The sequence below is a fragment of the Pituophis catenifer genome, unplaced genomic scaffold (assembly GCF_029215685.1).
Source record: "Pituophis catenifer annectens isolate HBS135680 unplaced genomic scaffold, rPitCat1.0.hap2 SCAF_1, whole genome shotgun sequence".
NCBI classification, from domain to species: Eukaryota; Metazoa; Chordata; class Lepidosauria; order Squamata; family Colubridae; genus Pituophis; species Pituophis catenifer.
In genome coordinates, this window is record NW_027256881.1 from 48,034,633 (window position 1) to 48,050,374 (window position 15,742).

Here is a 15,742-nt window from a genome sequence, read left to right on the forward strand (position 1 = left end):
TTTCTATGATACTATTATTTTTCAGCAGATAAAGCTATATATTATAAATCCTGACTGATTGTTTTGGCAGAAATAACATTACTCAGTTTATGATCTGATTGATTTGGGGCTGAAAGTACTTAAATCTAATAGGGACAACACATTTTAATCCTCTTCTCCCTCCTTTTTTAACGTTGGCAATCACTCAATTGATAAGGCTCATCATCGTTAGACAAGATATTAATTTGAACTTTCTAAAAGATCAATTGTGGGATGAAACATTCCCTGATAATATTCATAGAAATGCTTCCTCATGATATTCATGACAGACAATTAGAATCAATGAATGTCTTTCATACTTGTTTGTTCAATAAACTACTTGTTAGTACCATCACGCTGTCTTAAAAAGCCACAAGGCAAGAATAAAAAAGTCAATAAAAAAGAATAAAAGAAATCTTGTAATCGGTTTAAAAAATGGGCTCTATAGTGAAATATTTTCTAATGAAATTCTACTCAATTCTATTCAATCTGTTTATAGGGAAGTGTAGATTATACCTTACAGACGGTAGGAATTTTATACCCTCTTTTCTAAGTGAGCTGAGTTTAACTACACAGAATATAAAATATTTACCATGCTGCTTCAATTCTATTTTTTTTCATTTACTAGTGTTTTACTATGGCTTACTATGATTGCTTAATTCAAGCGGACATCACCCTCTTTAAATTTCCATAAAGGAAAGATGGGGAAAGAATGAGTTTCTCTTCCTAAAAAAATAAGACAAGAACAGATCATGTGACATTGTTCCTACCAACTGGCACTGGAACTGTTGTAACTCTAAGTCAATGTGGTCACTTGAGGTCACAGTTTATTACCTCATTGCTTAGTGATGGAACTTCCAGTTCCAATTAACATAGTCATAAAGGAATATCTATATTTTTTATTTATTTTTTATTAATTTAATTTATATACCGCCCTTTTCCCAGAAGGACTCAGGGCAGTGTACAGCCAGAATAAAACACACAGATATAAAATTTAAAAAACAATTTAAGAAATATTAAATAATTTGGCCCATATCTAATTAAAATAAAACTACCCATTTTAGACATTTAAAAATTAAGAGTTAATGATTAAAAAATTTAAAAATTAGGCCAGCCCGGCTTGCTGGAATAAAAGCGTCTTGAGGTCCCAGCAGAAAGTGCGTAAATTGGGAATCCTCTGCATCTCGGGGGGCAATTCATTCCAGAGGGCAGGAGCCCCCACAGAGAAGGCTCTCCCCCTGGGGGTCGCCAGCCGACATTGCTTGGCCGGCGGCACCCGGAGGAGCCCCTCTCTGTGGGAGCGAATTGGCTTTTGGGAGGCTATTGGTAGCAGAAGGCGTATATATTAAATTATATGATACTGAAATGTTTTTTAAAATGTACAGTATTAAAGAGATACAGAACAGAATAACAGAGTTGGAGGGGACCTTGGAGGTCTTCTAGTCCAACACCTCAAAGCAGGAGACCCTATACCATCCCAGACAAGTGGGACATCCATGATAACAGAAGTACCTAAAGATACATTTGAAAAATGTAAGTAATTCATACAGATTTAGGGATTTTCCCCAAAGACCTAAATAAATCCGTACTTTTCCATGAAAAGAAAAGAGAATTAAATACCAAAGTTTGATGCAGATTAAAACTGCCTACATTTTACAAAAACTATTACACAAACACTGCCTGTCAGGGTTAGTGCAGTGCATTGGTAGTATAAATCCCTGTTGGTGCACATTAGAAAATGTTTTAAGATGTTTTGTTCACAAAGCAGCCGAAATCACTTTGTTGTGCTGGATCACTTTTTTTTTAAAGTGTCTCACCCTTTCTTTAGGCTTCTTGGGATTAGGAAGAAGGAAGAAAGAAAATGTCTTGTTCAAGAAGGAGAACTGTGAAATCATTTAAGTGCAAGACCACAATGCTAGCAAAAGAAGTTCTAAGAGAAAAAAAAAATGAAAGGACAACTAAATTCTTCCTTTACTGAGGCCAGTTAATAGTTCATAGTGGGACATATCACTGTCAACAGGAATAAATGAAAGGAAAACCAAGTATGGCTCAGAATACTCTGTAACAATGGGAGCTTGGTCTGCAATGATCATACCACAACCCATATGCCTGCCTACTAAAGGGGACAATATATTAAGCAACCTTCTATTGAACTGGAAATAAGTCTAAGCGTTTACTTATTTATTTTCTGAGCTCCTAATCACCATAAGACCCTTTGCAGGCCAAATACAACATTTTCTTCATAAAAAAATCAATTCTGTTCCTATTAATTTTTATAAATGTATTCCTAAGGTCTGCCATGTATTATTTATTCTCTTATCCCTGTGATGTGTGCATTCTGTTGGATACCTTTATCCAGGGTTTCTGTCCATGGTTCAGATAAAGTTCTTATAAATAAAAAGACAACATTCTTTAATTGAAATTGCTGGAAATAAGATATATAATGTTTTGCACTCAAAGCAGGCGGGTATTATAGACTTCTCTAATTATAGGAGCATTTGAGTCACTATTTCATCGTATAATAAGGAAGTGAGAACTCCTCTGCTCACAATAGAATACCTTATGCCACCAGGCTCGAAATTTTGAGCCTAGACAACCTGAAACTACGCCACCTATGGTCTGACCTAAGCATAGTACACAAAAGTGTCTGCTACAATGTCCTACTTGTCAATGAATACTTCAGCTTCAACCTCAATAATACTCGGGCAAACAATAAATACAAACTCAAGGTAAACCACTCCAAACTCGATTGCAGAAAATACGACTTCAGCAACAGAGTGGTCAATGCCTGAAATGCTCTACCTAACTCCATTGTTACATCCTCAAACCCCCACAGCTTCAACCTTAAATTGTCTACTGTGGACCTCACCCCATTCCTAAGAGGTCCGTAAAGGGGGCGTACATAAGCGCACCAGCATGCCTACCATCCCTGTCTTACTGTCATCATTTATTTGTACTCATTTCCTATGTTCATGTTTATACTTATACCTGTTATCCTGTACATGCTTGACAAAATAAATAAAAATAAATAAATAAGTAAGTAAGTAAGTAAATGGAGGAACCTAAGGATGACAGAAATTTTACTCAAAATACTAATCAATTGTACTGTGGTTCTTAGGCCTTGCATAATATGAGGATGGGGGGGAAATCACAATATGGGTGACTAAATTCATAATAATGGCAACTGAAAGAGTATGATGTTCTTATAAATAAGTAGAAAAGCTGTGACTCAAAGAAGCAATTTCAAGCTCCTCATAAAAAAAAATAGCAGACCAAAGTAACTCTGAAATTTCACTTTACCAGGTTTAATAACAAGAGGACGTAGGTTGGTTTGGGAGGCATGACTTAGATGAGGACATATTTACTAGTTAGCAAATGTGATGTGCAGAGAATCATGAAATATACTTTTGCTTTTAGAAAGATGACTTCTGAAAGACTTTCCAGAAATGAAATGTTCAATCATTTGCATGTTGATTCATGTTTTGTTCTGTGGGACTTCATGTCAGATAAGAGAGGATAGGATGGCCACTTAAAGGAGTTTCCATACTTAGCCCAGTTGAGACATACTTTTTCTGACAAAATGGGAAAAGAGTTTAATAGAATCTTCATGTAATATTTCATATAATCTAATAGTGAACTCCTTAAGGAATGATACTGAAACATCAGCATGTGATAAGATCCTTTAAGTATGCAAAGTATACATTTCAAAGCTGTCTAAATCAGCATGCAACCCTCCTCCAATCCAATTAAAAGATAGGCTTATATAATTCCTGTGATCCATGAAATATTATCAACATATATAAAAAAGAGAAATTTGTGCCAGGCTAAATAGACTTCCAGTATCCTGGCAAAAGAATGAAATATTGACTTAAGAGTTGCCTACTGGGACAGAAGTAGAAACAAGTGTCCCTAAACACTGCTGTGCAAAAATTCCCCAAATCCCTTACCAATTGAGCTGGAGTGTAAACGTACAAAAATATCACATGCAATTAAATGTCACCTGATGAAGAATACTTGCTTTTTTTGGTGAACAAATAATGCCATATTTTCTCACACTACAAATTAAGATACAGAAAAAAAAATCTGAAGAATGGCCTTCTAAAGAACAATATTGATTTATGTGGGGAAACTGAAAAGTAAAATAGCAAATCCAGAGGAAATCCATCCAAAGAAAATGTCCATCAGAATGTACTCTAAAGTGTTTCGAAATAAACATAGTGTAGACAATGGCTGGGGGACAGGGTACCTGAGGGATCCTCTTTTTCCAAGAGTATCCACCTGCCCAACCAGATGTAGAATGGGCATGCTATAGATTTCTTCAGTCAAAGAGTGTTGGCTGGCAGGGTCTAGAAAATGGGCTTTTTCCACAGTGGCAGGGAACTGTGGAACATCCTGTTTGGAGAGTAGAATGGTCCCAATCCTGTTAGCCTTTTGTAAGCCCTAAAAACCTGGCTATGTTCCTGAGTTTGTGGAACAGAATGTGTCAATAGACCCATTTCCTGGCTGTATTGATAACTGGCCAAGTATCTGGGCTGCTGTATATATTTATTTTGGATGTTCCTATAGTTTTTATTGTTTTAAAATATTTTAATATTTTTATTGTAATATAGTCTTGAATTGTATCCTGCCAAGAGTCATTGACTGAGATGGGTGGCTATAAAAATTGATTGATTGATTGATTGATTGATTGATTGATTGAATGAAAGAAATTTCCTTACCGGTAAAATAGGTGTTTGTAGGCAATGTAGAATTTGGAAACTTGTAATACCCATTTCCCGGAAAACGAATTCCTTTTTTTACATTTACATCTGATGTTGCTAAAGATATATCTATTCTTTCCAACTGATAAACTGGAGGAGGTCCATTAAGTTCTTCAGGCTCATACCAAGTTATCTTTATTACAGTGCTGTTTATTCCTTCAGTGTCGGGTGCTATTAGCAGAACTGGAGCTATTTGAAAAGAAAGAAAGAAAGAAAGAAAGAAAGAAAGGAAGGAAGGAAGGAAGGAAGGAAGGAAGGAAGGAAGGAAGGAAGGAAGGAGAAAAAAAAGAGAGAGAGAGAGGGAACAAAAAAGTTTAATGCTTTATTTCTTATATTTTATATTTACTAAAAAGTGTCACCGAAGGAACTATTCACAATATAGCTTGCAAACTCCCTTAGATTTTTATATATTCATACCACTGTACATAATAATATTTAAATTGTTAGAAATGGAAAAATACGATCTGCCAATTCCTTGTTTGACTGAACAGCACTCCTAGGTTTTTCTTTTACTGTTTGCAAAGTATTTGCACATTAATATCATAAAAACAATGCAAACATTATGGTACAAATTCAAATAATTCCTTTGAACCAGAATATATAATGATATCGGCAGAAAAGATTCACAAATATGAGATGTTTATTGACTTGACATTGATTTTGTTTATTCCTTTGTTAGAACACAATAGTGCTATCTTAAACTGAATAATAGTAATAAAAAGCAATTGAGCTAGTATACATGAATTCTGAAGATAGAAACTTCACCATAAGAAGCCTTTATTTATGCAAAATACTATGAATACCTAGCATTTGCTAATCTTTCAAATCAGAGGTGCGTTTCAGCAGGTTCTGACCAATTCTGGAGAACCGGTAGTGGAAATTTTGAGTAGTCCGGACAACCAGTAGTAAAAATTCTGACTGGCCCTCCCCCATCTATTCTCTGCCTCCCAGCTGATCGGGAAGAAATGGGAATTTTGCAGTAACCTTCCCCTGGATTGGGGAGAGAATGAAGATTTTACAGTATCCTTCCCCTGGATTGGGGTGGGAATGGAGATTTTACAGTATCCTTCCCCTGCCACGCCCAAGCCATGCCCACCAAGCCATGCCATGCCCACCAAGCCACACCCACAGAACCAGTAGTAAAAAATTTTGAAACCCACCACTGTTTCAAATAGGCATGCACATATAACTTGGCTAAAATGAAAAGTTCTATAAGACTTGCACAGACCTTCCTCTCCATAAAAGGCAAATTACATTATCTGCAGTCATGATGATGAATAAACACTAATATGGGAAATTGAAAATCTAACCTCAGATCCGATGGATAAGGTACTGTGATGGTACTGCAACAGGACTGAGGAAGACCATAGCCTGCATACCACATAATATTTTTGCATGTACATGCATATATGCATGTTATTAAGAAAAAGTGTGCCATGTTTGGAATCATTTATTAATGTGCTTTGTCTGTTAATTATCTGGATAGTGTATGTAGTATGAGCTTGATAAGAGAACAAGATAAGTATTTTCCTATTTTGATGAACAATTTTTTTTTACAGGTTATATAAACATACATGCTGTTAGTCACATTCTCTATACAATCACCTTTCAAGACTTACAAACTGATTGAAGCTTTCTGCATCTGGGTGTGGCACATTATGCTGACAATTAGGTGGTTAATTGCAACATACAATAGCACTTTACCTATTGGAAGTATGCTCCTTGCAGCTATGAAATACTTTGTTCCATTGTGAATTGCAAGCAAGTATTACTTTGTAAATTTACTCTGCAGTCGTGTTTTCTGCATGAGGAATCTTAAACTATGCCACATATATCAAAGTCAGGTGCTTCTGTTATCATACAGCACATAATTCATTTAGAGAATATGAAGTAAAATATGCATCCTGTAAATTCATTCAGGGCTTTGTGCTAAGAGTTAACAACAAGATCTTTGTTCATAATAAATTAATAATACATCTTTAAAGTAAATATATATATATAAAACCATAAACTTTTTTTTTTTGCATTTTTATATGAACATCTAATATACTGCTATTGCTTTTTCTACAATGTGAGGAAAGGTTACTTTACGATAAAGGAAAAGATGGAAGTCGAAAAAATTACTAGCCAAGCTATGCATTAGAAATTCTTGTTCAGATATCATTTATGACTTCATAATCTAATTAGTATCATACTGCTTTGGTCAAAATTTACTGTGTTGAAATTTGAAGTTCTGGCATGTGAGGTTATAAGCCTTCCCACATAAGTAGCACTGAGCACTAATGAAATGCAGCATTAATGCACAGGTTTCAAAAGAAAACATGGGCTTTACAATTGGAATTTCACCTTTAGAGTTATTCAGCTGTGTCAGCATTTTGAATGCAACTGCCAGGATTTAATATTCCAATTCAGCTTTTAACTACTAAAAACAGAAGCTGTAAAATTCATTATTGCCTAAAATGAATACACATAGCCATCTTTAGAACAAATGGCAAATCTTCCTTAAATATATTCTCATAATAAATTGGAGAGGCTTATACTGTAATTATAGCATCTTCCCTATCCAAATTTGAAGCTTTTATGGCACTTGCGCACTTAATTATTTAAATGCATTGTAACATTTACTTCCTTGACAGGAAAATATTGATTTTTTAATCATTTTCAAGTCTACTCCAGCACAAATAAATGTACTAGTTACAGTTAATGCACTGTGGTACATATATTAAATAGTAGCATTGCTATATTAAATAGTAGTATTTCATAATATATGAAATAGAAAATTAATATTTCCGAAAGCAACACCTTTGGTTGAAAATTGTAAATACCATGTTTTTAATGATTCACAAGGTATGTGAAGAACATGAAGAATTCTTCTGAAATTTACACATCAACAAATCACATATGTGTGTGAAGAAGGGGCATTTAGATAATAAATAGCTTGCATCTCCATATCGCAGTTTATGCAATATACAATAGAAGCTAGCAGCCACAATATATGTTTCCTAAAGTTATGACTGATACCTGTTGGAATTATCATTTTATTTATTTATTGTAAATTTATTCTGGTCTTTTAAAATACATCTAAAAAAGCATTCTTTGTTTTAACAGACTGAATTGTGTTTTGAATATTTTAAGTATATCAGGCTTTTAAAATTTCTGCAGTAAAATATATAACTCACCAACTAAAGCATTCAAATGTTAAACACTTATTACACTGTCTGGAATTACAAGAGAATGTTAAAGAAATCAAAAGAACAGACAATCCATACAGTTCCATATTAACAATACATCAATTATAGATATCATTTTATAGCTTACTATTAAAAAAAAGATAAAGCCTTCCATGAATATGTTTGTCTGCAAGTCTCTGCATGAGCACATTATATCTGCATGCATGAAAGAAAAATATAATTGTTGATAAGTAAAGAGCAGTTAACTTTGTTTTGTTTGAACCAATATCATTTTAGCTTTAGAAACTAAAACAGATGCCAACATTTCACTGTGAACAGATGGTAATTCCATCTAATAGTGCATCACTGTATTAGTAAGGTCTGTTGTGTATACAAACAGTAATAAACACTAGGTGAGGATCAAAATAAATTTTAATTGTTGACATTAAATTCTGGCAACCGTGCTTCTAAGGATAGTGAATTCTTTTCGCAAATCTGTCAGGTTTACTAATGCAGCTGATAAAGCTTTCCTATAGCATGTCAGGTTTTAAAGCTAATAAAAATGCATCTGTATTACAGTTACTAAACCTTTACTGGTCTACTTTTCTTTCATGCATTTATACTAAAAGGAACCCCTCAGTGAAATATTATACAGGTAGCACTTAGTGCTCTTGGCTTTATCTCAAAAAATATGCTTCTTAAGGTTTCCCCTTTCATCAAATTTCTAAATAGCTACATTTCTAGTAGAACCGTGAGTAACATTCATGAAGATACAGTCTCATTTATGCTTTGCCAACTGCTCATTATAATTTCAACCTTTTGAATAGTGACATGTAGGGTTATCCATTTTTAAAAAACAGCATTTGTGTCTCATGCACAATTTCACTTTGTAAGCAAATGTGTAATTGGAGGCTTGCCCAGAGAGTGGAAGATCACTCATTCACTCGAGAGATTTGACTATTGTTATATCCCAGGAATGTTTTCAGCAGTGTAAGGTCTCCATCATCCTAGCTGACTTCACATTAACCTAGCGAGGTTAATCATTAGACCTGACTGTATAGATTGGGTTCAGCACTTCAGACAAGGAAACGTTAGTCAGCAATAGAGTCCTCTGTGCATTTCCAGGAAACCATTAATTTAAAGGACCCAGATTTAACAGATTTCACATTTAAAAGAAATCTCTTCCCTTATTCTGAAACTGTAGTTGTACCGTATTTAAAACACAACAGTCTAATAGTATATTTAAATTGTATGGAATGATTTAAAACAATGAAGAATTTAAAAAGAAAAACTGAAATAAATTGAAAGACCATAATAAAATACTAACATAAATGCTGAAACCCAACAAGAAGCAATCATAAAAATGTCATACAAGTGAAAGGGAGCTGTATATGGTAGAAAATTAAGTCAAATTTTTTTGCAGCAGTGCTTAAACATCTAGATCAGTCTTTTGTCAACCTCAGCAACTTTAAGACGCATGGACTTCAACTCCCAGAACTTCCTATCCAGCCTGGGGAGTTGAAATCCATTCATCTTAAAATTGCAGAATTGGAGAAAGACTGATCTAGATGGTAAAATGAGATTCTTTCATGGTAAGTATGTGTTCCTTGTTAGCTCTTCTCTCTGGAACTCCTTCATGATACAAATTCTTCTAGTAGAGAAAGCACAGGTGACTTTGGATAAAGCACTGGCAAGGAACTGGGGTCTAGTAAAATATATTACGTTCTGTATAATAACACATAGAATGATTAAAACTACATGTTTCCATTGAAAACTGCAACCTTTCAATCAGCTCTTTGGGGTCTTAGAGAAAATCTGTTTATAGAATTTGCATATAATATGCCTTAAACATACACAACAAGTTTTAAGAGTTCACCTTATTATGAGCATATTGAATTATATTTTTTTAAAAAAAGGAATTTGTGATGGTGTCTTTTTTTTTTTTTTTAAAGTCCTTAAAAATATATTGCTTCCACCATATGGGACAACCAACAACTCACCAACCGATTTAAGATGCAGCATATTGAGCTGACCATATGTTACAGTGCTGTTGAATGGCTGAGTGATTCATGCCCGTCACATTCTAGTATATCAATTAAAGCTCCTTGAAGTCTGCATGATTTGTGTCTCTGTTATTAAACCCTGCTAATTCATCCCACTTACACATCTGTTATAAATCTCTAGGAGTGCTGCATGATTCATGGCAATCTGTGAGCATGGTACAGCAAATTCTTCTCCTTGTAATTAACAGTAAATTGTTTTACTGCCATGCAATGAATTTTTCAGTTATATTGCAAATGAACTCCTAAATGCATGGCTCTTTCCTAAGAAGTGACTTATATCATTAGGCAATTAAAAAGTATTGCTTTGAACCAAAAGCTTTTAATCAAGAGAAATACAACTTAAACTAAGCCTAAAGACCATGCAAATTTGACATACTGACAACAGAATAATTTGCACAATTTCCTAAGGAATGAAATATGTCCTTTGGGGAGAACAAATAAATAAGTTTTGGCTCTTACAGTAGTGGAGAAAGAGCACCCAATCTGTAGCCAGAGAATTTCTGGCAAGACAAAATACTGAGCAGATACAGTTTATCTCACAAGTTATTTAAGCAATCTGTCATATCTATATTTCTCAGATTATGCTTCATGTCTCTAATTGTAACATAGTGCCTATAGTCTTGAAATAAATAATGGGATGATTAACCAAGCAAAATTATCACACAATTTCCAATGCTGTTCGTGGGTTTTCATCAAAAATGAAGCCAACTTATTTCACTTTGATCTCTAGCTTCCTAAAGAAGCTTCAATTCTTCATTTACGCTCTTCTTCTTCTTATCACCACTACTGTCTAGGTCTCATCATCACCTTCACGTTCATGAGTGTAGATGTCATGCCAGTAAATGAACCAGAAGTGAAATTAAACGCAAAGAAGAGGGACTAATTGAAAGACACATCCTTAAAAGGTGTTTTACTGTGTTCTGTGATTGCTTAAAGAGAAAAGAACAGAACACCACAAGTATATGTCCATATCTGGGCACATGTATATATGCATTGGCTTATGCCAATAATTATACATCTATACCTGTATACAATATGGAATACTGTACTTATATGCCAGTTTTTCACAGGACTCAATATGATTGGCTTAATGAGGGATTATTCAAGGCAGAAGTGAACAAAATGATTTCACAACTAAGAACAAACAATGTGTTATGAAAGCAGGAACAACAAAAAGCACCTTCTCCCAGCAATTGCCAAGAAAGAAGAAGATGATTGCTTTATGCATTATGAATAAAAAGGTTGAAAAGTATTAGTGTACACTAATGACTATATATACAAAATTGCTGTAATTAAAATAATAAATTAACATATTAAGAATACTTGTTTAATCTCCTTGGGTCCCATTCACAATGACAGATTTTTATGTACTTGAATGGAAGCATTGTGTATTTTCAAACCAGAGACAAGCAGCCTGCCAGTTTTACTTTTTACAGAAAAAGCAAAATCTAATGTACCACTAATTACTAATTAATTAATTATGGGTAATTTTAAAGACTCTGATAGAGTATTATGCTTAATAACCATTATAAGACAGTAAAAGCACATGGTTTTGATCAGTGGCATATACTTTTCCGAAGTAATATGATATTCGAAGTATTTCTTTCTAAATCCCCTCCCGAATTAAACAAGATTGACAAAAGAAGTAATTTAAAAGACATTAAAAATTAAAATTTGTATAGACAACCCTGAGGAGGCAAGACTGCCTGGATATAAATTTAAAATGATAGAAAGTGATCTGGTGGATTAGATTAAATATTTTTAATCTATGAAACTACTCCACTACCTGTCATATTGACCACAAACAAGTTTGAAAGGAATCTGGCCCTTACTCTCTACTCGGTGCAATCTAGAATAGAATGGTTTACTGGAGATTATATATAATTGTTTTGATAAAGAGCCTTTAAGCATTCTCAATTAATTTAACAGATACTGTAATGATTAACTGAACTATATTAAATTCTCACAAGGATGTTATGACCCATGAGGTGCTATGTATCAATATAGCTTAAAGTCTGTATGGAAGAATGTGGACTTGCACAAATACAAATAATCTAAAAGTCTATATATCGGTTTTCAACATAACTTGTTATGTATTTTTATTTTCTAAGAGCAATTTGGTTCAAGGAAAGAGCAGATTCAGTACCGTTATTATCAGACATCTCCTGATAATAAGCCCTCACCCTAAAATAAGCCCTCCTCCAAAAATAAGCCCTCCCCGAAAATATTTAAATGCATGCACAGCCAGTCCCTGCCATTTCCTCTGGTTAGGGTTATGGAGACAGAGCTGGAAATCAGGTAAGACAGCAAAGAGGAGCCCTGTCTTGCTTCACATGCTCCAAAATAATAAGACCTCCCTGAAAATAAGGCCAAGCACTTATTGCTTATTTCGGGGTTCAAAAAAATATAAGACAAGGTCTTATTTTCGGGAAAACATGGTAGTATCCTGCCTAATTTACTAAACTGTAGCTACCTTGCCAGGATGTTGTTTTTCTTTGTGTAATCTTTATTGCTTGCTCATGATTAGACTAGAATTAGCTATGAGTTCCCATAAAAATCTAATCTGTATTATTTCAAAGGATAGGCATAATCAGCATGAGTTGATAGTAGCACTGAGGTGTGTCTTGGTTTTACCCCTCCGCTATAATATCATTCAATTGAATGACCTCTAAATGTTTAGTTCATCGATTCAGAATTGCAATGCTAGGACTATCTAATCAATAACATTGTTTATTTCAGGTTCAAATAAAGGAAGTCTATTAGATACAGGCCATTTAAAGTTTTTACAATATTTTAAATTAACCGTCGCTTATGAGTACTACTGCATAGCTTCACTGGCAATGATAAATACCTAGAAAAAACAAATACATGAGGATGAACAGATTGTTAAGCAGCAGTGGGAATTTGGACATTTGCTTGTAATTCAGGTATCAGAATTTTGTTTGTATATTCTGCACACTGTATGCGAATGATTTTGTATTATTTTATTATTTTTCTTAATATTGGAAATAAGTTCTCTAAAATGCTAATAGTATATTCTCATGCTGATCCTAGTCTTCATGACAATGCAAACCAAGGAAAGACAGAAATATTTACAAACATCACACAAGCTCTTTCCTAGCTTGGTTGTGACAATACTCTGTGCTGGGCTTTTTTGTGGCAATACCTACACAGATGGACCTGTCAGCCCCCCTGCATGTCTAAATATTCACTTTTATTTTGACACATGAGCAAGAGACAATAACTAAATGGTTATCTTCCCTCAGCCACCAGCTGTTCTCACTGGCAGCACAGGCAGTAGGAAGATTTGCATGAACTTCAGACCTGATTTTAATAGTGATATTCAGTGATTTTTCATTGAAAAACAATTACTCAGGTTTCATGGCTATTGCCTATCACTTTTTCTGAATTTACTTTCATGTGTCAGAAATTACAATAGTGTAATTTTCTTCCAATATTTTCAATTTAAAAACAGATGGCTAGGAAAGAAAATATGTAAGAATGGAAAAAAAATAAATATGTATGATATTACCTTCTAGTATGTCCAGAGTCTGAATTCTGTATACAAGAGATACTATTGACTCCCAATGGTTCTGCTGAACTCTTGATTTTAATAAAACTTCAAACTCTGTTTCTCTACAATTCAATTTTTACTTTCTCTACTAAGAGGATGGGAAAAACAGCACAATCAACCTGTGTGAATAGGGAAGTGTTTGGAAAAACTCAGATGGTTATCTCTGATGTTATTTGTATTAGTTTGTAGGCTACCTGGTCAGACAGATATTAGCCATTTAACTAGACATCATGGTAATAGGCAAGGATCATAAGAGAGCAGTGATAATAGATGTAGTGGTGCCAAGGAACAGCAAAATCAGGAAGGAGCGGATATGGAAAAATAAAGGCCAAAGTGATCCCAGTGGTAGTAGGAGCACTTGGGGCTATGACTCCTGAGCGGGAAAAATGACTCCAAGAGATCCCAGCAACAACATCAGAGCTCTCTGTTTAGAAGAGTGGACAGGAACTCTTAGAACTCAAACTCTCAGGCATCTTGTAGAGGACCCAATATTGAAAAAGACACATACCATCCAGAGGGGTAGGAAGGGTTTATATATACTTGTTAATTGCCTTTTTTCTTGTGCATCTTAATTAAGCTAAGATGTCCATTTGTTGGCTTGAAAGAAATTAATTTTGAAGAAATCAATAGGCTGTCAGGCTTCAATGACAATCTGATAAAATCTGATAAAATTCAGATTTTAAAAATGACAAACTGGCTTCTTCTTTAATAAAGATCCTATATAAATTGCATTATTTACTGTTTAAGCTGCTCAGCAGCAGAAATTCAGAAAGTTGACATTGAAAAGTGACAGCTGGGTTCAAGAATGATATGAATTGTAGCCTCCTACTTCCCCAATTAAAATGGAGGGTGGAACCATAACAGTGGTGGGTTTCAAAATTTCTGTGGGTGTGGCTTGGTGGGTGTGTTCTCTTGGTGGGAAGGTTACTGCAAAATCCCCATTTCTGATCAGCTGGGACTTGGGAGGCAGAGAATATATGGGGGCAGAGCAAGTCAGAATTTTTACTACCAGTTCTCTGAACTACTCAACATTTCCGCTACTGGTTCTCCAGAACTGGTCAGAACCTGCTGAAACCCACCTCTGGACCATAAGTAGCAAAACTGTTTGCAGACTATAGTATTTCAGTATTGTACTTTACTTAGGAAAGTCCCACAAACTCTTCTATGCAAAAATAAAAGTTGCTTTTTCTTTGAGATGCTAATTTTTTATGTATAATGATTAACTTGACAGGAAGACTAAATGACAATCTCCAAATAAAAAATGTATTACTTATTTGCTATGACAGAGATAATCTTCTCTTATCATAGAAAAGGCTGTAAAGTAAGAAAATAAATTTAATGCTATAAGATTAGGATGTACAAAGTTGCATCGTATTGAAAGTATGTCATTCTCATAATCATAGTTACTATAGCTCATGGGTGTCAAACTTGATCATGTCACATGACATATTGCGATGTATCGTGATGGTTTCTTGTGGAGCCAGGGTGGGAGTGGTCTGTGTGTGACACAACCGGCCCGCCAGTTTAAAACCCCTGCTATAGCTGTCAATGCAATCCTGCTATGCAATTGTATTCTTATATATTGAGTTATAATCCCACTGAATTTCTGTAGCAAGGCATAAAAACTGTTATTTTGGGAGACTTAATCTGTTATGAGGAAATAGTTCAATTTAGGATACGAAAAAATAACTTTCATCTAATATCAAAGAAGTAAAATTGCATATATAAACTGTTTAATATTCTTAAATATTGTAAATAAAATATAAACTAAATATATATTTTAGAAATGGCAGGCAACATCCAAAGTAAAAGAGATGTATGGGCTACAATATGAAGGCAAGAATGATAAAAAAAAATGTGTTCAGTATTTATATAGCAAAGTGTGCAACATAAGCAGCAATACAATGTATGATTAAAATGTTGATGAAGGACTGAGCAAATTTAATTCACATCATTGAGTTATGGAAACTCAATGGTGGCTTTAGGTTTGTTACTGTCTTTCAGCCCAAATAACGTCATTGTATAGTTATTTTGTGAGAAAAAGAAGGAAAGAATGCTAAACGTGTCACTTTGAGCTTCTGGAGGCAAGACGGGAAATAATAACATACTTTAAAATATATGTCACAGATGACGTCTACTTCAAATATAAAGACTAGT

At 34.4% G+C, this 15,742-nt stretch overlaps 1 protein-coding gene across 1 annotated transcript in view; it reads right to left on the reverse strand.

Moving 5' to 3' along the window:
• USH2A (usherin) overlaps positions 1 to 15,742 on the reverse strand; it is a 474,981-nt gene that overhangs the window by 329,626 nt on the left and 129,613 nt on the right. The window contains exon 20 of the mRNA XM_070957393.1: positions 4,737 to 4,967. Coding sequence (XP_070813494.1) covers positions 4,737 to 4,967 — 231 coding nt within the window. The remainder of the gene's footprint in view (positions 1 to 4,736; positions 4,968 to 15,742) is intronic.